Here is a 21,483-nt window from a genome sequence, read left to right as displayed (position 1 = left end):
CTCTTGTCTAAGTGCTTCAGAATTGATTCCTTGAGGACATGCTCCATGATTTTTCCAGGGACTGAGGTGAGGCTGACTGGCCTGTAGTTCCCAGGATCCTCCTTCTTCCCTTTTTTAAAGATGGGCACTACATTAGCCTTTTTCCAGTCTTCCGGGACTTCCCCCGATCGCCATGAGTTTTCAAAGATAATGGCCAACAGCTCTGCAATTACATCCTCCAATTCCTTTAGCACTCTCGGATGCAACGCATCCGGCCCCATGGACTTGGATTTCTTCTCACTTGTTTCTGCGTACTTGCTCTCTCTAGATCTAGATGTATCTATTTATCAGGATGGGAGACTGGTTGCCTAAATAGCCAGTACCAATATCCGTATGGCAAAATTGTGGTGAGCCACTCTTAAGGCATTACAGAATCAGCCTGTGTTTTTAAAAATACATGGTTACATGCTGTGGGGTAGTTGTGAATATTTTTACTGTTTGCAGTTACCTTTGCAGAGGGTTAAAATAAAAATCCCATTCTGATTCCAAAACCAAAAAATCTTTGTTTTTCTATTTATAGAGAAGAAAATAAAAATCTCCAGAACACAGTCTGTGTAATAAATAGAAGAAGCAGTGATTGTAAAAAGACGAGCAGAAAATTAGGCTTTTGATACAGAGGTAGCTGAAATTGGGAGACAGACAATGGGAAGTTGTGGATGTTGTAAAGGCCAAGACTATAACAGGGTTCAAAAAAGAACTAGATAAATTCATGGAGGATAGGTCCATCAATGGCTATTAGCCAGGATGGGCAGGAATGGTGTCCATAGACTCTGTTTGCCAGAAGCTGGGAATGAGCGACGGGATGGATTACTTGATGATTACCTGTTCTGGTTGTTCCCTCTGGGGCACCTGGCACTGGCCACTGTTGGAAGACAGGATACTGGGTTAGACTGACCTTTGGTCTGACCCAGTATGGCCATTCTTATGTTTGGAACTAGGGGTCAGATGCCCAATTGGAGTAAGTCAGCCTAGTTTCATTGATTTTAGTGGAGCTGCATTGATTTACACCAGCTGAGGATCTGGCCCTTGTCAGACCCAGAGTCACTGAACCGTAACTTACGTTGTCATACAGAGCTTTGTTCTGTGTTCTCTGCTTTTACTGTTGGGTAGATAAGGACTGGCCAAAAACAGATGCCTTTCTATCACAGACTTCTGCGAAAGACCTTCTTTCGCTGTAGTACAATTCCACCAGCTCTAGAATTAATTTGTCTTTCATAGCTCAAGTCTGCTTTCTGAGTGTCTGATGCCCACGAAAGTGTAATGAAGAAAGAGTCTGTCGCTAACATCAATAAGCTTCACCCCTCTTCAGCAAAGCTCTGCAGCTCTGTTAGCACTCCTATGCATCGATTCAGCTACAGTAAATCCTATTAAATGTACTTTCCCCTGAAGAGCTGCTGTCTCTCAGATCCATAGCTAAATTAAAAGCATTTTGAAAAGTGCAAATGGTGTGTGCCTGATTGATGTAGAAGACAGGATAGATATTATTCTAGTTTCTGTTGATTTCATGTGGGGCATAGAATATTCACATGAGAGAAGGATGGTGAGGAATTCGTTAGTTGAGCCAAACAGGATCTATGTCCCTGCTTTCCACAGAGCATCTGAAATTCAGGCTCTAGTTTTATGGTCTGTTTTATGAGGGTCTTGCAGAAATGCTCTCTTTCTAGGACTATAGCAAACATCAGCAAACCTGTTCCAGTGATGACTATGTCACTAAAGCTGAGATATTCTGATGTTTGGAGCCTAGTCATGGTATCCTTATTGGTTCAGAGCTATAGATAGTTCGTCGTCATCTTCTAATAGTGAGGTTCTAGGCTGGTTCTATGGAAATGCACTGACCTTTAGTCTTTTACTTACTATCCTCCCCCAAGAGAAATCTTACAGGAGATCCAGAGGCTGCGGCTTGAACATGAGCAGGCATCTCAGCCCACACCAGAGAAGGCACAACAGAACCCCACTCTCCTTGCAGAGCTCCGACTCCTGAGGTAAGTGAATATGCCATGAAGAATTCCTGGAAACAGATTTATCTAGATAAGGGTAAATACATAAAATAGTCCTATCCCATTATTGTTCATTTAAAAAAAATGAACAGTGTAATTTTGTTTCTGTTTAATTTAGATTCAATTTTGGCCTTGGGTGTGAACACAATGAAGTATATGCTTAAAATTTCACATGTGAGTAGTCCCGTTTACTACTCATGTGCATAAAATTAAGCATGTGTGTAAGTGATGCCAGATCAGGTACTTAGGTTGTAAGCTCTTTGGAACAGGAACCATGTCTTGCCCCAATATGTATAAATAACACCTTATCATAATCATGTGGTGGGGAAATGATGCTATTTCAGAACAAATACTTCTACCAAAAAACTGCCAACACCTTTTGGGCCAGATCCGAGGCTCCCTTAGAGCCATGGACCATCCTATAGTGTGAGAGCTAGGAATGAAATGGCCCTTTTGCAAGGTTCCATTGGTCATTTTTGCTTCAACAACCGAGAAAGTCTTGGCTCTTTCAGCTAGAAGGACAGTTGACCAGATTGTCACAGTGGCCAGCTTCAGTATAAACACCCTCCAAAGTGAATGTACTAATCCTGAAGAGCATAGTGTGAGAGCCAGACTGAGCATCAGATCAGAATAATTTAAAACTAGTTCCTGTATACAGAGACTAGAGTGTGTGTAAATGCTTCCTCTCGAGTTAAAACTTTCATATTAACTTTTCAATCGAGGAGATTTTAGAGCGCACAAGGTAAGAGAGGACTTCCTTGCAACTTTCCTTCATGCAATAACCTGTTGCTGGTACCATTAGTCAGCCACCTGATAGCTGAAGGAAATCTTAGGATGAAACTGTGCAGAAAAATCTTTGTTTACAGATGCTGTATGGTTTTAAATGTTTAGCCTCTTTTACCTGAAAATAAATCTTTGTTTTGCTAATAATTACATTTGCCATATGATCTTAAGATAAACTAGTTGGAAACAGAAATGCTTTCTTCTTATGACTGATTTGCCTATGTAATTACTCTAGATACCTAGTGTAGTAGCATATAGAATTACCTTCTGCAGCTGGGCAAGTGACATTCAGCACAAGCTTCAGAAATAAGAATTGAATGTCATCAAAATACACATCACAGAATATACTATTCATGTAGCTCCTTCTGTGCATCATGCCTAAAATCTATTGTAAACATGTTTACATTATTAGTAAATATTACTGAATGTTAATTTACTATTCAGTTGACAAATCAAGTTCATTTTTATTTTTGTTTAAATCCAGTGATTGATGTAGAGCTAGCAGATTAATTCTATTGAATTTTGCAGCACAGATTAAAAATGGATGGCCTTAAGGCACCTTAAGGCACCACTACTGGGTTCTGTCAACTGAGATCTTTCCTGTTTTAATATATAGTGTCAGAGTAATCAGATAACTTTAAATCTATGCGTCAGTACTGCTTTGCATGCATTCAGATTAATGCTCATCAGTTAAGAGTAAAAAAGTTTTCCTTTAACTGTTTGTGCAATTTTGGCAAAATCCCAAATTCCTGTACATTGAACAAGATATTGGGTGAGACCTTTAGCTAGTATAAATCAGCAGAACAGCAAGGTACTCAGTGGAGCCACAGTAATTTACTCCAGCTAAGAATGTAGCCCATTGACTTCAGAACTTGGAGCAATTATGGTTTATGACAATTTGGGTCTTATAACTCCAAGAAATGTTGGAGTTTTGCAGATCTGTAGAACGCATCTAACGTCCCTTGTAGTGATTTTCTGCCTTATGTTTATACTTTTTTGCATTTGATCTCCACACTTCAGACATATCTCTGGCCACCTGTCTGTTTACCCACACCTGAATTTTACATGACCCTCAATTTTTCAAGGAAACCATTCTCCAGAATATTTAGCGTCAGATTCTGTTCTGGTTTTGAGGAATTTCCAATTTCCTCTGGTATAAATGAGGGCAGAATTTCACCCTTGATCATTTATTTATGTCCATTATTAAATTGTGAGGATAAAGTTTCAAAACTAAGGTTATGTCTGCACTAGACTTCTTTTTTCCTGAGTTAATTGATTGCCAGTTACTCGAGGTACTTCACACTTTTGTAAATGCTAGCATGGACACTCCCCAGCTTAGTAACTGGCACTACCATGTGGGGAGTATTTGCAATAGCCTACGCAAAATGTAACTCAAGATAACTGACAATCAAGTAACTCTAAGTAAAAAAAAGTTTAGTGTAGACCTATATCCTGAGGTGTGCCCATAAAATATGCATGCAAACACAGTTAACTGCAATGCGGGTGTTCCTGAAGCGATGAATTATGGAAATGTAGCCCTTACAATCTACAAAATAGGACAGATAGCAGAAAATATAGATCAGTTCACTAAGAATGGAAGTTCTTTTCCCTACACCCACAACACATGCCCAGTTAGAGTTGGCACTGTATCATTTATTCGGATGCCTCAATATGGGACTTACATATATAGTAGAGTGTATAAAATATCACCTAATCTAAAATATGACTCTTTAAAATAGTATTGTCAATGATATTGTAACTTGCAGCGGGCAGCAGCTACAGGTTAAATATGACAGAGGCCTCCCCAAAATCTGATTATGTATATTCCATAGGCCTGATTCAACCCTCTGTTGTATGGGTGTAACAGCTGTCAGTGGGACTTGGACTTGTATAGCTGAAGGCAGAATTTTACCAATTCTCCTGCTTAGATTACCATAGGTTGTACTTGTACAGAATCAAAATCTGCTCCAAGTTAGTGGGCTTAAAGCTAGAGTAACCTCCCCAACATGCATGGAGTTACTCAGGATTCACACAGTCATAAATGAGCATAGAATTCAGCTTGCAGCATCAAAAGCTATTTTCAAAAGAGTTAAAATTGAAAACATATAGTAGCTTGGACTCCAGCCTCTGAAAAGCCACAATGCTCTCTGCTGTTCTGGCTGAATTTCTGAATTCTCTTGGGCTTTCCCATCTCTACTTGTCCAGTGTCAATAATCCTGCCAGACTCTCATGTCCTTAAGTCAACTCCAAACATTCTTCCAAATGTAAACTAACTTGTGTGAATCTGAAAAATTCTTCCTCATTTGGTGTTTTGGGGGGAGAGTGTCAGTACTTATTTTACCCCAACCAGCATACTGACTATATTCTTAACTTTGAGAAACTAGGAAGTTCCTTCATCTCCCCTGATTTCTGGGCATTATATTGAAATCAGAGAATGTGTTCACTTTCCAATAGCCTAATATACTCTCCACAGTTGAACTGAAAAAATTATGCAGTTCAGAAATTGTAAAGCTAACTCTATGAAGTCTTAGCTCTGATCCCAATTTATTTTTCAGACAGCGGAAGGATGAGCTCGAACAGAGGATGTCTGCTCTCCAGGAAAGTCGGAGAGAGCTGATGGTACAGTTAGAAGGCCTCATGAAACTACTGAAGGTAAGGTGCTCCACGTGAAAGTCAAAGGAAATGGACAGGGGGCCAGTCAAGGAGTGTCGCATAGGAAAGAGAGATTCATCATATTAATAAAAAACTACAAAATTTGAATATTTCGTCCCACAAAAGCTTTGTTTCCCATCAACTTTCTCTCTTCGCTTTCGCCACTCTAATACATAGGTTTTCAGGGTCAATAATGTACCCAACTGATACTGTTCCTGTATTAGCATCAGGTCTGTGTTGTCATCCTACCGCTAAACGAATTGGACAACACTTGAAAGCAGTACAGTAGACTAAGTATTACTCAAAAATCATTGAAATTCACTTGGATATGCAAACAAAGCCCACTGTGGTGCAATACTACCTTGCTAGTTAGTGAGAAGAGATCCAGCAATGCTGGTCGATCAGGTTCTTGAGCAGCCATACAAAGATAATTAAAACAAAGGTTTTCATGACATGTTCAGTTTCTGGTTTATTTATAGTTTGCTCCACTGAAAACGTATTCAATATAGAAAAGGTGGATGTACAAAAGGCAACAAAATAATTCATCCCCAATGGTAAATAGCTATGCCAACACTGTACGGTGTATAGCCTCCTATCCTGGCTGATGGTACAGAGCTAGTTTTTCTAGTTCCTTTAGCTTTGTTCCTTTCATTAGTCATTCTATCAGACAATGCCATTTGACAACGCAGCCCCTCTGACTATAGGACTCTGGAGGGATCTTCTTGACAGTACTTGGTCCTTTTCACTACAAAAGAAAAAAATCCCTTGTAAAATACACTAAAAGAAAGAAAGTACTTTCCTGAAGGATCCCATTTCAAAAATGCAGACAGCAATATACAAATGTATTTCTAAGGTTAGAAAGGAAAGCTGAAAAATGCTTTTTTACCTTCCCAAGTTGCAAAAGAGGCCTCAGCCGTGCATTATCCTTCTGGCACTTTAAATCCTGCATGGCCCATCAGAGCTAGCATGCAACTGAAAATGGGCCCTCCCAGCAGTGCAAATAGACCGCCTCGAAGTGGTGGAGTTTTCCCTTCAGACATATATTTTCTTCTTCAAGAAAAACATAAACTTCTGTGGAAGGGAATGGGCAGGGAGGAGGAGAGGAACTGGTGTGGAGTGTACAGCCTCCAGTACGGATGCCCTTTGCACTGAAGTATCAGTAATATGATTGTCTAGAACTGAGTTTTGACACAAGAGTCATGCTCTGTCTTGAGTTACAGGGGTGGTCAGTCTCAGTGCATTTTTCAGATACAAAGGATTTGTACTATAATTAGAATAGGGAGGATGACTAGCCATTCAAATTAGACTATGACCCCAATGTGCTTCATTGCAGACAATCTAGGAAGTCCCTAATTTTGGGACCATGTGCCCTATGGTAACTGATGGCTCCCCAACCTTCCTTGACCCCGGGGGGAGGGGGGAGGGGGTTCTGTCCCTGAGGGATGAGAAGCCCTGCGGGGAGGGAGGTCAGGTCATGCCCCTGGGGGCTGAGGGCTCCAGGTCTGTTGGAGAGTGAGCCCATCCCTCACTCATCCTACAGTGGTTCCTGTCCCATGGAGCTGACCCAGCTCCCCGCTCTGGCCCATTGGCTCTCACCACAGCATGCAGAGGGGCCCTCCCCCCATGACACACGACTATGCCCCCTTCCTGCCTGTGGGCTCTTTGTGGTGAGCTGTTCCCCCAGTGGTCAGGGGCCTGTGTTAGTTAATCCAGGACTTCTAACCTTGTTCCCAGGTTTGCATTTATTTTTCTCTTCTTCACTTAAATCCTGGCTAATCTAACTCTAATGATCCAATTTTTCTTTAGGAAGAAGAACTGAAAGAGGGAGTAAGTTATTTACCTTATTGTAGGTCTCACTAACTCTTCGATGGGGCTACAATTCCATGGTTTATATTATTCCAACTGCTTGAAATGTGTGCTCATGCCTTGGACTGAGGATAATGATGATGTGTTGCACTTCTTTAGCATGTTTTATCGAGCCTTTCAAAGCACTTTACAAATTAAACCTTACAGTCCCCCCTGGGAAGTAAGCAATGGCTTGATAGAATCTTTTTCTCACTCCTGTAAAGCTACATCTCCGCTATGAGCTAGAGGTGTGATTCCCAGCTCACACAGACATACATCCACTAGCTTTCATTTGAGCTAGCACCCTACAAATAGCAGCGTAGCTGTGGTAATGGGGCAGTGGTAATGGCAGCATGAGCCAACCACCCCAAGTACAAACCTTCCTGAGCCCCATGAGTACATACTCCGGACAGCTAGCCTGTGCCACCGCTGCCCATGCTAGCTGGGAATCATACTCCTAGCTTGTAGTGTAGACATAGCCTAGATGAGGCCACTTTAGGGGTGAAAAGCAACAATTGTTTAACTGCATACAACCATAGTACACCACAACTTAGAACAGGGAGTGAAGAACACCACCACCATTCATAGCCATGTGAAACTACCACGGTAAGTTCAGTAAGCAGAATATAATTACCTGAGTTGAAATTAACCCAGGATAATGGATTTGGAATCCGTACTCATTCAGAAAGTGCCAGGGGACTTTTCCTGTCCACAAGCAGTCCAGATCTTGGTTTTTATTTCTTCAAAAGATGGCACTGGCTTCAGCAGCCAGGTGCCCCTTCAGAACAATCACTTCACTTTCAAAGCAGCGTGAGAGTCTATATTAATAGTATTGACTTTTGGAAGATTAAATTGTTTTGTAGCCTTTTCTAGAATTAAAATGGACACTGTCGAGGTTATTAGGTTAAATATATATATATATACCTGATCTGCCCAGACAGCAATCCTATTTAAAAGAGGAGTATAATGAGGAATATTTCATTGTAACACAATAACGTTGAACCCCTCAATTTCAACAAAAGAGGTCAGTGCTCAGTACAATTAACAGTCTGATGCACACTGAGTATGGTAGGAGGGTTAGCCATGCACCAGTTTGTTTGTTGCTGGTGCTCAGCCTTGTTAGACTAACAGTTTTGCTACATTTTGGGATGGAGAATGAATCTGTTGCAGCAAGACCGTTCTGATTGTAATCCAGAGGGGAAGACCTATCAGAAGACCCCTCTGAGTAGGTTTGTTGCTTTTTAATTTTGCCTAATAACGTTAATGGCTTTTTGTTGAAAATTAGATGCCCTAAAAGTGAACAGGGTTTTTTTCTTTTAAAAAAAGCATCGTACAAAAATAGTCTTTTTATTGTGTTTATTAAAAATCTATGTTGAGGACATTACAATATGTTTTCGCCTTCTACAGCGTAATATTCAGATCCTTTTAATACTAAATGAACTTTCAGAATGGTAGGAGATTATGCTAATTAATTATTTACACTAGTTCTCATCATTTCCATAAAATGTTCCCCATTGATCTCTTTCATAGGCTATTTACAGATGTAGGGCTAAATTCATCCATGGAGTAACTCAGTTGGAATTAATGGTCTTGATAAGTTTCTAGTGCTTATGTACTTTCCATTTCTGTATTACCACAATGATGCTTCCTCCCAGAAGGGTAATGAAGTGATCTCATATGTATTGTTTTCCTAGTTGTCATGTTATAATGTAACAGTATAATTTTCCTGGGCAGACTTCCATGTATGTGAGCTAGTTTCAGCTCCAGCAGAGGGAGCAGTGGACTACAGTTTCAATAAAAACAGTCTTCACTTCAAATGTATTATACTGAGTTATGTGTGACACTAGGTAACATAAACCATTTTCTAGTCTAAAAAGGGATAATTAAAATCCTTACCACTTTGATCTAAGTATGATGAGCTAAATCGGGTACATGAAGGTCTCATAAAAGGCACTTGGATGCTGACAGCTGCAGTCAGTTAACAAATGAAGGCTGAAGCCTTCTGTCACCTCAGTGATAGTGGCAGCTTTCCACAAACTCCCCTGTCAACATGCCTCAATCCTGATCTTGTGGGTCTAACTAGGGATTAAAAGAAGTTCAATCCTTGGTCTTTACGCTGAGACTACGAGCAAGTCAGTCACTTAGCGTCAATTGTAAGCATAGTTTTTCAGACATTTACCATCTGTCTCCTGCAAACTAGACTAAGACCACTAACCGCATTTCACATATGCCGCTAGACAGACGTCCAGTGGTAACAACATTCAGTTGCCACGGATCTGGGCTGAATTTGATCTAGCAAAGTAGAATATAAAAAATAGCTGCAACCTTTTAAACCACATAGTCTCTAGATCTTTACATATTTCAACTTTCTGTGGGTTGATTTTGTCCAAATAGTTAAAAGAAAAAAATCTTATCTACATAGTAGACGGAAACCCCAAAAACCTAAAGTTTCTCATGCCTTGCAAAGGTCTTGTTCCAGAAAATGAAAGTTACAGTTAACGGTGCATTATTTACCTTGCATAGCAGATCAGTGTAGCAATTAGAGTATGTATTTTAAAATGTTGAGCTCTAGTGTGTAGTTCTTCTTTGAGTATATGTCCCCATGAGTGTGCCACTGTAGGATGTGCATGCACCCATGCACTCTTGATCAGAGACCACAAAGTAGTGCTCCTGAGCAGAACAACACCCCATGCGCCACACAAGGGGATATAGGCAGGCACAAGCCTGCCTCCACTCAGTGCTTTCTCGACCACCTGTGGCTCAAGACAGAGCCTTTGCTGTTAGCTGTTTCAGCTTCCCGCCTTTCTTTATTCATTATTTTTGTTTCTTAGTTATTTACTTTACTTTACTTTTATTTTATTTATTTTTGAGCTGCCGGAGGGGGGGTCTTTTACCTTCTCCTTCTGTACCTTTATTTGTGCTGGAGCACAATTTGTTATGCCTAAGACCCCAGTGTTTAGGCTGTGACAGACTTGCCACAGGTCTTTTCCCCACAGTGACAGATATTTGAGTTGCCTGTGATGTTTGACTCCCAAATCCCCTCAAAGTGCAAGGGGGATTTAAAGGCAGGTCCAAAAGAGAGAGGGAGGCTAAACTGAAACTCCTCTTAATGGAATGTTCCCTAGCTCCAGTGGGATCCACTTCCTACTACCCCCTCAACATCACAGGCTGCTTCAATCACCCATCCAGCTTCATCTGTGACCATGGACATGAAGACCTCAAAAAGGAAGAAGCACACTTACCCAATCAGAGAAATGAAGAAAAGGGGTAGATCACCCTATAAAGACCCACACTCGGGAGACCTCACATCCCTTAAAAGAGTACTGTAGGGGCTCCAACTTAGTCTGGTACCAAAGTGTCAGTACCACATAAGAAGCCTCATCTGCACTCATAAGCACTCTACCAGACAACCTACCACAGCGGCACTGCCTGATCCTCCATGGCACTATGATACACATAGGGCCACTGTGCATCCCGTGGTATTGACTTCTTTCCCAAGCTCTGAAGTAAGACAGGACTTTGCTTCAGTTGTGCAGCAGTCTCCATCTCACTGATCCACAATTTCACCTCTGGTAGTGACTCAAGCCTCAACTATAGGCTATCACGGCCCTCCAGCTCCTTCCAGGTTTCTGTCATCTGAAGATCTCATCATTGCAGATGAGCCTGAATCTCCATTGTAGCGGAGATCTGTCAGAGCCCCCTCAGTGATACTCCCAAGGCACCTGCAGACTGAAAACCTGCCCCCTCACTGGTTGTTATGCCTGAGGCACTTAGCTGGTCATAATGCCTCAGGTACTTAGCTCAGGAAACAAATTATCGGACTCTGAGATCTCAGTACAAGAATCCATCCCAGTACCATACCATCCAGCTCCCAAGAGTCGCTCTACTGAGGAGGATTCTAGAGAATCTGCCATTCCCAGGGACTCTGACTAGTGGGGACTCTTTCACTATACCTTCCAACGGGGTTACTGGCATCCTTGGAGTCAGTTTGGTGACCAGTTTTATAGGATGCCAAGAGGAGACTACAGGCACCACTACCACCCTTATGTGCAGAGTCACTAAGACTCTGGAACTGGTGCGTTTCCCATTGAATAGACATATCAGTGGTCAACCTGCCAGGCCTTCAGAATACAATTGCAGACTCCCTGAGCAGATGCTTCTGGCAAGACCATGAATGGTAGCTCAAAGACTCTGTCTTTCACAACGTCTGCCAGACCTGGGCTCTACCACAAGTAGATCTCTTTTTCCATCCCGAATAATTCCAAATGTCACCTAATTTGCTCCAGGGGAGGTGACATCCTCCGTACTCTGGGAGTATCCTTTTCAGAATGAAGGGCCAACCTGTTTCTATGCAGCATGTGTCTAAGCGGGTTTCAGGTTGTATTTTGACCTGTTATGAAAGAGCTGGGATACAGAGTGACGGCGCATTCCACTAGAGCTCAATCCACATCCATGACTCTACGAAAAGACATTCCCATAGCATAAATCTGCAGGACTGTGACTTGGTCTTCTCTTCATACCTTTGCCAAGCATTATGCCATCTTACCTGCTTCCAGAGATGACGCTTCCTCTGGTGATGCAGTTCTGCAAACAGTGTCTTGATTTACCTCCCCAGCACCCACTTCGTCTGTGAATTACTGCTTGGGAGTCTCCTACAGTAGAGCACCCACAGGGACATGTGCTCAAAGGAGGAGGAAGGGTTACTTACCTTACAGTACCATGAGTTATTCATGATGTGTTTGTCCTTATGGGTGCTCCACCTCTCGCCCTCCTTCCCCTCTACTGTGGAGTCTCTGGCGTCGTGGCTGAGAAGGAACTGAGTGGCAGTGGGCTTGCTATATATCCCCTATATCCCCTCATTTGGAGCACGGGGCGTTCTGCATAGGCACAGGCCTACAACTACTACTTTGCAGTGTCCAGTTAAGAGTGCACGGGTGCGTTCATGTCATATGGTGGAGCTACAGTACAACAACCATAGAGACAAAAACACCTAGATGATCTCTAGCTACTGTAAGGTAAGTATCCTCTCCTTTCTTGTCTTCCCCGTGAGGATAAATTCTAGAAAAGGAATGCCCAAATGTCCATCATTTTAAGGAATTAATGGACAAGCCAAATGCCCATCATATGATTTGATAGTTCTTTAAGTGTGATTTATTGGACAATATTTGTATAAACTGCACTTTCTTCAACATCCTTGAGAGTTCTTGTTGGTTTTCTGTTCTTCCTTAGCCTCCCAGTCAGTGGGAAGGAAACAGAAAATGGACAAGTACAACATGGAACTATGGACAAAATCTGCCAAAATCTGTTCAGTGGAGTAGCAGGGAGGCAGTTTGCTGCTCTCTGGTGTTTTGTCTGATCTGCTCTGGGCATGGCCCCAGTGGAGTTTAGAGAACCAGGTTACTCTAAATTCGGCCAGCTCGTAACAGTACCCGGGGGACTAGTTATGCAAAGTCAGCACCAGCTGAAAACTCCCCTGGTCTGGCAGAATTCTCAGCTGGCCAGAACCAGCTACTTTTGCCTCCCTTTGCACTACAAGAATGAGACAGAAGGGGCCAGAAAGCAGGGAGAGCATTGGTCCCTATGTGTTCAAATTTCCCCGCGCTCCTAAAAGTTTTAACTCCGAAAGAAAATATTAAAATCATACTTGCCATTTCTTGTCAGAAATGAGTGTCTCACATAACGGTAACTTCCCCTTGCAAAGTCCTGCTTCAAACCTCTTAGGTAACTTCTGCTAAGCTCATTGTAGTGTCAACTTCCATAGCATTGTTTTTCAGCAGTGGCAGTGTCCTTTAAAAAAAAAAGTGTATCTTGATCAATTTGTTGGAGGTTAACCAGCAATAACAATGCTGCTTCTCTTCTGATCAGACCTATTTCAGTAGGGGCAAGGGAGGCATGGTTAGGGCCAAAATCTAGAAAACAGAAGTTGGCTTACAAATCTAAAAAAAGAAAAGTCGACCAATTTTATAAAGGATTGTAGCCGCATTTTTTGGCATGCAGTTGTCAATATCTGATCTTCATCTCTGAGGAAACAGTCACCAGAACATAGAAGGCACGTGACACTGAAGGGGCTAAGGAATCCAACTGATTTTTTTTTTAATTGATACTGCAGGTCCAAATAAATTGGTGGGGGGAACCTCACTAGAGATAATGTAATTTTTCACTGTAAACTAACACGCATGAGCACTGGTTCCTGTTTAGTGACACTCATGTTATCTTAGTCATAGGCCTCTGCTGAACCCCAATTCCTAATCATGCTAAATAGGGTATGGTTTGTTTGGTTGTTTTTCTTACGTTGACATATATTCCCAGGAACTGTCAGGCCATAAAGGAAAAGTGCATTAATTCACTGTGTCCCCTGGTATCACTCACCCAGCTGCACTTTTAAAAATTATTGTTCTTCAACATATGCTTGAATTTCAGTTAAATGATACTAACTCTCAGGTGCTAACAGCATGACATTTTATATGACTGGTGTTAAAACATTTTAACTTCCAGCTACTGGGCCCATAACAGGAATTTAAATTGCCTATCTGAACAGTACTTTGGGAGAGGCTGAGTATATCCTGTAGCGTGAACAATTTGAAAGTGAATGATTTAGTGGTGGCTAAATAGCTCACAAACCAAGAAGAAAAGCACAAATCTGTACTATTTGTTGGGAGGGTAAGCTTTTATTTCACTAATAGGTTTAATTTACATTCCAAAACTTTATTGCATGGATTCGTTCTGGTAACAGTGGTTGAGGTGTAAGGGCACGAACTTGATCAGCTAACATGGAAATATTACACCTCCAAGAGTAGCTTCAACTCCTCCTTACCTAGACTGAAAGTTGTCTTAGTGCCAGCATCCTTCCACTTCCTACAGACTGCAAGAGTTGTCTTCCTAAGAATGTCTGAATATTGCCAACACTCTTAATTCTTTCACGGAAAAAAGTCCCAGACCTTAGATTTAAAGACAAGAAATATCTTTGAGACTAACCAATTTATTTGAGCAGAAGCTTTCGTGAGCTACGAAAGCTTCTGCTCAAATAAATTGGTTAGTCTCTAAGGTGCCCACAAGTACTCCTTTTCTTTTTGCGAATACAGACTAACACGGCTGTTACTCTGAAAGAAATATCTTTACATTTTTATATCCAACCTAGCCTGCCATGTTTCAGGATGACCTTCTAATCTATCTTTCCTACATACTACACCTTTACCATAGGTTGCTGTAGCTGTTTCCTAACAAGAAGTTGGGTGTAATAGGTTTCCATCAACTGATTTAATATTACCCTATTTTTCTACATAACTGCATGATACCAGCTGAGGTTTCACTCAGCCAAGCTAAGGAATGGAATGAAGATGACTACAGCTGAGTGTTTTCTCTTGGAAAGACCTATTTAACCACTTGTTCTTATTTTCCAGACTCAAGGAGCAGGCTCCCCTCGATCTTCACCCAGTCACACTATCAGCCGACCTATTCCTATGCCGATCAGGTCTGCGTCTGCCTGCTCCACCCCAACCCATACACCTCAGGACTCTCTGACGGGCGTGGGAGGAGATGTGCAAGAAGCTTTTGCACAAAGTAAGTTGCATTGTTAAGTTATTAGTTACACCGAGAGCATATGCAAGTGTCTGGTGGGGAACTGAGGCACTGGGAGGAGAAGTGACTTTGCACAAGGTCACCCAGCTGTCCAGTGACCAAGCCAGGAATAGAACCCAGATCTCCTGAGTCCTATTCCAGTGCTTTATCCATTGCAATTCAACCTGTTTGCCATAAAATAAAGACTTGTCATTGACCATTGTAAGTTGGTTCAACAAACTGGGCTATGGGGGGACGGGAGGGTGATGTGAGAGGGAGGAAGTATTGTGCTGCTTCTCCTAAGAACTGATGGACTTTTCCATTGTGTCTAATGTTTACCAGAGCACTGCCATTGGCTGCTGTGCGCTTTTCATTCCCCTTCCGTGTTGTTCGTCAAATCGCAAAAGGATGGAAGATTTATCCTTTGCCCACTGATTGTTTGCGTTGAAGTTCTAATATCACAGATTAAATAATATGCTAAATATAAAAGAAAGTGAATACTTTATGTGACCTCCACCCATGGAATTACTCTCTTTCCCAAATGCTTGCATCCCTGCAATTTCCGTTTTTCTTTTCCTTGAACACAAAGGGCCAAATTTTGCTCTCAATTACACCATTGCAAATTGGAATGTCAGTGGATCCCCCTAGATATACCCTGCTGTAACTGAGAACATAATTTGCCCTCCTGGGCTCAATTCTGCCCACCCTTGCAACTTCCATTAATTTCAGTGGGAATTGTATTCATGAATTGGATGACAAGATTGAGCCCTAAGTGCAATCAAGGTTTTCCCTTTAAAGAACTAGTTAATTCTCATGTTAAACTCTATCCGGCTAGAGGATTGATCCTTGTCCCATGGCACCAGGTTGTTCAACGTGTATTCTGTGAGAAATGAACACACAGTGTGACATTTTCTTCTTTAAACCTAAAAAAACTGAGAGAGGTGTACAGACATAGACCACTCTCTTCAAGAGTGGTTTCTCTCAGAACTTGGACAAAGTGAGAGAATTTAGTAGCTACAATAAAATAGCCATAAATAATGCATGGGCTGCTTCAGGCCACTGCTTTTTGTCACAGCAATGTGTTCTGCTAAAGTGAAACGGCAATGTAAGAGTATATTCTCATATGTACAGTGATCACACTTAAAAACAACTACCTTTGGTATATAAAGGGTTTACCCTCAGTATTTATCTTATTCCAGTTGTATAAGGCAAATCTGGGCAGCTTTTAAGAGCAGTCCTTGTGTAATGTGCTGGTATGTGGGAATTCTTTTTTAAGCAAACAGCTATACTGTCAGAGTTCTTTTAATTTGCCCATAGTAAAGGCACTCCATGGAGTAGAGCATTAGCTCTCCTATATTTTCTCTTCTTAGAGAATAGATGTAAAAGTCTGTATAGATGTGAAGCTGAGACGGCATTACAACTCTTCTCAAAGTGTGAGGTGCGGGGGAGGGACAGAGGGAGAGGGCAGGCTTTGACTTACTAAGGGCCGTCAGTTTAAAAGACATTCCAGATGCCAAATCCTGCCAGTTTCTATGCATCATCCCCTGTGAAGTTAGCGAGGATTTTAAGGGTTGAGTCTATTTATATGTAGTTGGTTCAACTACACTAGGATTATGAGTTTGGGACTCTGTGATAGCATAGGCTGGGAGCACGCTGTACCAGCCATCACAACCCTAAAAGTATTGTACTTTGCTCTCCAGTAACCTTCCTTGATTGATGCTTAAAGCAGTACTGAGGAGTTCTGCAGGAAACAACGTCTAGACCCTCCTGTATTGGAAAGAGGGTCACAGCAGCTCAGGGCTGTTGATGAAGGGGGTAGTGGCTTTCAGGGTAGGCAGAAGTTTGCTGTGAATGGGGAGTAGGAGGGAGAGCAAAGGGAGCTACTCCGTCTCGGCTGGGGAGCAGCCAGCTCCAGGAAGGAAACTGGGGTCCTTGTGGTTCCTACCTGCTCAGCAGCTGCTGTAGCCCCTCTGAGTCCCCCTCTCACCTCCATCCGTGTGCAGGAGTTGGGGGGGCAGAATCCCTACCAATATTTCCATGCTGGCTCCCAACTGCCCCCCCACCCCATCCCATTCCACTGACCCTGCTGGTTGGGTTCGTTTGGGTTTTTTTAAATGGGAGTCGATTATGGAAAATACAAGATTCCTGAGCTCCAAAAGATACCACAAAGGGGTGGGAAAGGAAAATCCATATAAGGCCTAATGAAATCAACCATGTTTTTTCAACATTGACCATATTTATACAATAAGAGTCATTAAACAGAGCCATGGAAACTTAGGGAGAAATAACTTCAGTCCACTTCCCCCAGACATTTCATCTCTTAGCCTCGGTCTCCTAGTGTCACCCCACAAAAGTGAGTTTGATTGTAATTAATAACTTCCAAGTTTCGGACACTGTGAATAAATGAAGCATGATGTTGAGCTGCTGCTGAGCGCGGTGTTAGAAAACGAAGCTGTTCTGCATATAAGTTTTGCAAGTGCCCCTTTGGAAGGACTTGACTCCTTGAAATTATGATGTTGGCAATTTGATGTAAGGTTAAAAGTACTTCATACACAAAGCCATAATTTGTCCCTTGAGAAAAATCTTAGCTTTGTGTTTTTTTTTCTTTTTCCTGCCTCAGGCACAAGGCGAAATTTAAGAAATGACTTACTAGTGGCAGCAGATTCAATTACCAATACCATGTCTTCTCTGGTGAAAGAGCTAAACTCAGGTGCGTGAGGCTTAAGAGCATGATCACGGTACAGTCATTTACCATATATTTAAAAATAAATAAAAGGGAGCTGAGAAAAAAAACACCTAAATGGTGTTCTGGATATTTTTGTATTTTATGGAAAGAAAACCTAAAAGTGGTCGTTTTGAAAGCTACAGACATCCAGATGCAATTAAAGCTTAGAATTTTTTTTTCAGAATATAACATTTTGGTGCATCTGTAAATACTATCACAGGTAATTATTTTTAAAAAGATGTCAGTAGCACAACAATGCACCTGTATCCTGATGTGCAATATCCGAGTTCTCCTGAGTCTAGATTTCTAGCTGTGCCAAATGGCATATACTGTGGTCTCCTTTTTTAGCAACATATGCAAATGTCTGCAGAGGATCTATTATGCTGTACCGCCACAGAAACAAGAGATGGCTCTGCAAATAGATAGAGAACATATGGCCACAGCATCCATGTTGCCTGAAACATACTGGTGTATTCACGATTGAGAGAGATTGGAACTCTAACTTGGAGAAACAGAAGAATATTTAGAGAAATGAACCAAGCCTACTAGCACATGTGAAAATTAAATGTAGCCATAATCACCTTTTGTGGCTCACAGAGATGGGCAGCGAGACGGAGAGTAATGTGGATTCTGAGTTTGGTCGGACTCATTTTGATGATCTTGTTCCATCACCGACTTCTGAAAAGGCTTTCCTTGCACAAATCCATGCCCGGAAGCCAGGATATATTCACAGTGCTTCTGCCACTGGCACCATTCGCAGTGACATGTGGGTACCTTCTCTATTTTTTTAATTCATTTTGTATTGAAATTGTGATACGAATGTGCATGTACAGATTTCCCCCCAGTAATATAACTAAATCTAACTGGGGGTTGGCTCTTTGCCTATATAATAATAATGAGCTCTCAAAGCTAAAGGAGTCAGGGCAAGAAGTGATCAGTTAATACTCTCGATTCCAGTCTGAGACTTTTGTGAGCCCATAATAAGAAGCAACCTTACTGGATTTCCATTAGGAAATTCAGCAGCTGAGGCTTTTTATTTGTGAGGTTTTGCTAGAGTACGGCTGGCAAATTTTAATGATTTAACATAGAGCAGGCTGAAAGATGACAATTCTGTTTTACGACAACTTTCAAGATTTCAAAATTTGTTTTTGTTGCACTGTGGAATGAAAACAAAGCCTTTCAAAGGTTTTCACGAATTAGAGTTGTATTGAAACTTCCATTTTCAGATTGAAAGGGTCTCTTTCTCTGTCTCACCCACCCTGACCATCCCATCTATACCTTCATTAAAATCAGTATGACTTCATGAAATGTTTTGCTGTCAATGAAATGGCATGTTTCTTCAGAAACTTTTCAATGAACTGTAATTTAGGGTCAGATCCAAAATCGACTAAAGTCAATGGGAGTCTTTCCATTGACTCCAGTAGGCTTTGGCTCAGATCCTTAGAGACAAATCTTGCTCTCAGGGAAGCTTTTGAGAATTTTTTTCATTGACGTCAATGGGAGCATGATTGGACTGTGAATGCACATTTAGTAGGGCATGTCCCTTAATCTCTTTCATGGGTGCTAAATCACTGCAAAGATGGGACTTGAGGAAGGGCTGCAAAAATAAAAATAACTTCAAGAAAATGTTCATGGAGTTGAAAACATATTGTTTCATTAGATCCTGCTTTCCTCTCAGTTTTCATTCAAATAGGGAAGTTCTTTTAACATTGAATGTCATTTGTCTTAGGAGGCTATTTATTAATAATTGTCTTTAGGGTTACAGAAGATGGAGACCCCTATGTTAGAGCAGATGATGAGAACTATGAAAATGACTCTGTCCGCCAGCTGGAAAATGAGCTCAAGATGGAGGAATATCTGAAACAAAAGCTGCAGGATGAAGCCTACCAGGTAAGAAAGGAACCCACCAAATAGTCCACGGGCTTATTGTGCTGCAGTAGCCCACCATCTGCAATTTCTTGTCAGTGGCTGGTGCTTCCAGATTTTAAAAATATATTATTCTCAAAACTCTCCCCTCTCATGCCTCCCCTAGATAGATTGATTGATAGATCTCTCTTACACACACACACAAACGCGCACGCACACACAAAGTGCTCAAAAAGAGCTCATCAATTGACTTGCTTAAGGCTGATATTAACCTTCACAAGGTCATTAGCTAATCCTTCATAATTGCCACTGCCAATCAATTTCTACCAAGCCACCCACACAAGAATGCTTTGAACTGTAGAGACGGTATTGCATGTTGAGTTCAGTTTTTTGTTTAATAACATAAAGCATCTATGATGTTCTTTCCTTGTGAGGGGACTGGAGCCCGCTGAACCAGTCCTTTTTAAAACAGGATGGTTTTGTCATAATCTGGGATGGGGGAAAGGGTCTGGAGTGAGTCATGAGATGTCAGGGTTCCCTCCCCACTCTGAACTCTAGGGTACAGATGTGGAGACCCGCATGAAAGACTGCCTAAGCTTTTATTTCTACCAGCTTAGGTTAAAAACTTCCCCAAGGCACAAATCCTTCCTTGTCCTTTGATGGGTACTGCTGCCACCACCAAGTGAGTTAGACAAAGATTCGGAAAAAGGACCACTTGCTGTAATCCCAAAATAGCCCCAGAAAGACAGCACGTTAAATCCTGTCCCCATTGAAGTCAATGGAAAACTTCACTGGGGAGGATTTCACAAAGGGTGAATATTACACGTGGCTTATTTCCACTTGAGGGAAAAAAATAGAAATTAAATACAGAAAAGAACTACCTTTTTTAAAAAAATGATTAAATTGGGTAATATGAAATGTTCATCCCAGAAGAAGAGTTCAGTCTATTCACGTTTCCTGAGGAAACATAACACTTTGCCTCTAAGCAGTAGAGTACTACTCAGAAATTATTTGATAACAGCAAACATTTTGTTTTCTAGAAAACATTTTCAATTGATGACTATGGCTCCTAGTATGCAAACCTTCAATCGTGTTAGTAGCCCTTACTAACATGAATGGTGCCATTGGGACTACTTGAGGAATAGCTGCTAGGATGAATAAGAGTTAGCAAGGTTATGTGCGTTTGAGTCACTAGAACATCTGATGTGACCTTGGTGCTCTTCTCTGATTTGGGTTTAAGGCATAGTATTTCATTATTCAAGACCTTTTCCCACTGATATCCCAGGATAGCTTTAAAGTCAAAGAATACAGAGCTAGCGTTATCTTTATTTTTTTAAAAAAGAAGAAAAAGCCAGTAAATTTAGTTTTCAAGTGTTCCAGGGAATGGTGGTGGGAAGAACTGTGTAGTTTGAATCCAGCCTCTAGAAAGTAATGTGATATTTCTTACTGATGTTCACATAAATTTCCCATTCGACTAAATAGTCTAAAACAAATGATGGCTGTAGTTGCTCTCATAATACAACTGTCAACTGAAAAAATCTGGTAAGAAAATTACTGCTACTAGGCTTACAGTATCCTTTGTTGGTTCAAGAATGATATTAGATGTATTTCTCTGTCTCACTATATGTAAAAGCAGTACTTTTAGATGGACATGCAGACTTCTTATTGCATAGGAGATGATGGCACAATACCCAGTGTTTCTGGTCTGTGTGACCTTCAAGCAAGCTTTTGCAAATGAAACTCTGAGACACTAGAGTTTAAATGAAACCAGATAGCAGAAAAGCACTCTCTTGGCTGGCAATGTGGCAGCAGCAATACGCATGGTACATGAGAGAGTCTGAGACAAGAAGCCTCAAAAGCATCATCTTTTTCCGCTTCCTCTTAAGCATGTAGCAAATAACAAGTGTTATCAGGAGGAATACATTTAATGCACAAACCTAAACGCTAACAACGCTTACCCTCCCATGTCAGCTAGCAGATATGGTCGTCTTATAGCTTCTTGATGAATGTATTGTATGA

At 41.4% G+C, this 21,483-nt stretch overlaps 1 protein-coding gene across 19 annotated transcripts in view; it reads left to right on the top strand.

The window, feature by feature from the left end:
• DTNA (dystrobrevin alpha) overlaps nucleotides 1–21,483 on the top strand; it is a 308,120-nt gene that overhangs the window by 267,880 nt on the left and 18,757 nt on the right. For 18 of the 19 annotated variants that reach the window (XR_012157223.1, XM_073331256.1, XM_073331258.1 and 15 more), the window contains 6 exons: nucleotides 1,908–2,021; nucleotides 5,375–5,471; nucleotides 14,717–14,876; nucleotides 17,494–17,583; nucleotides 18,196–18,364; nucleotides 19,356–19,488. Coding sequence is in view for 18 of the 19 variants with exons in the window: in XM_073331256.1 (XP_073187357.1) it covers nucleotides 1,908–2,021; nucleotides 5,375–5,471; nucleotides 14,717–14,876; nucleotides 17,494–17,583; nucleotides 18,196–18,364; nucleotides 19,356–19,488 (763 nt within the window). In the remaining variant the exon portion in view is untranslated. The remainder of the gene's footprint in view (nucleotides 1–1,907; nucleotides 2,022–5,374; nucleotides 5,472–14,716; nucleotides 14,877–17,493; nucleotides 17,584–18,195; nucleotides 18,365–19,355; nucleotides 19,489–21,483) is intronic. The other variant, XM_073331259.1, reaches the window with a different exon arrangement.

The sequence above is a fragment of the Lepidochelys kempii genome, chromosome 2 (genome assembly GCF_965140265.1).
Source record: "Lepidochelys kempii isolate rLepKem1 chromosome 2, rLepKem1.hap2, whole genome shotgun sequence".
Taxonomy (NCBI): Eukaryota; Metazoa; Chordata; order Testudines; family Cheloniidae; genus Lepidochelys; species Lepidochelys kempii.
This window is presented reverse-complemented; position numbering and strand designations above follow the sequence as displayed.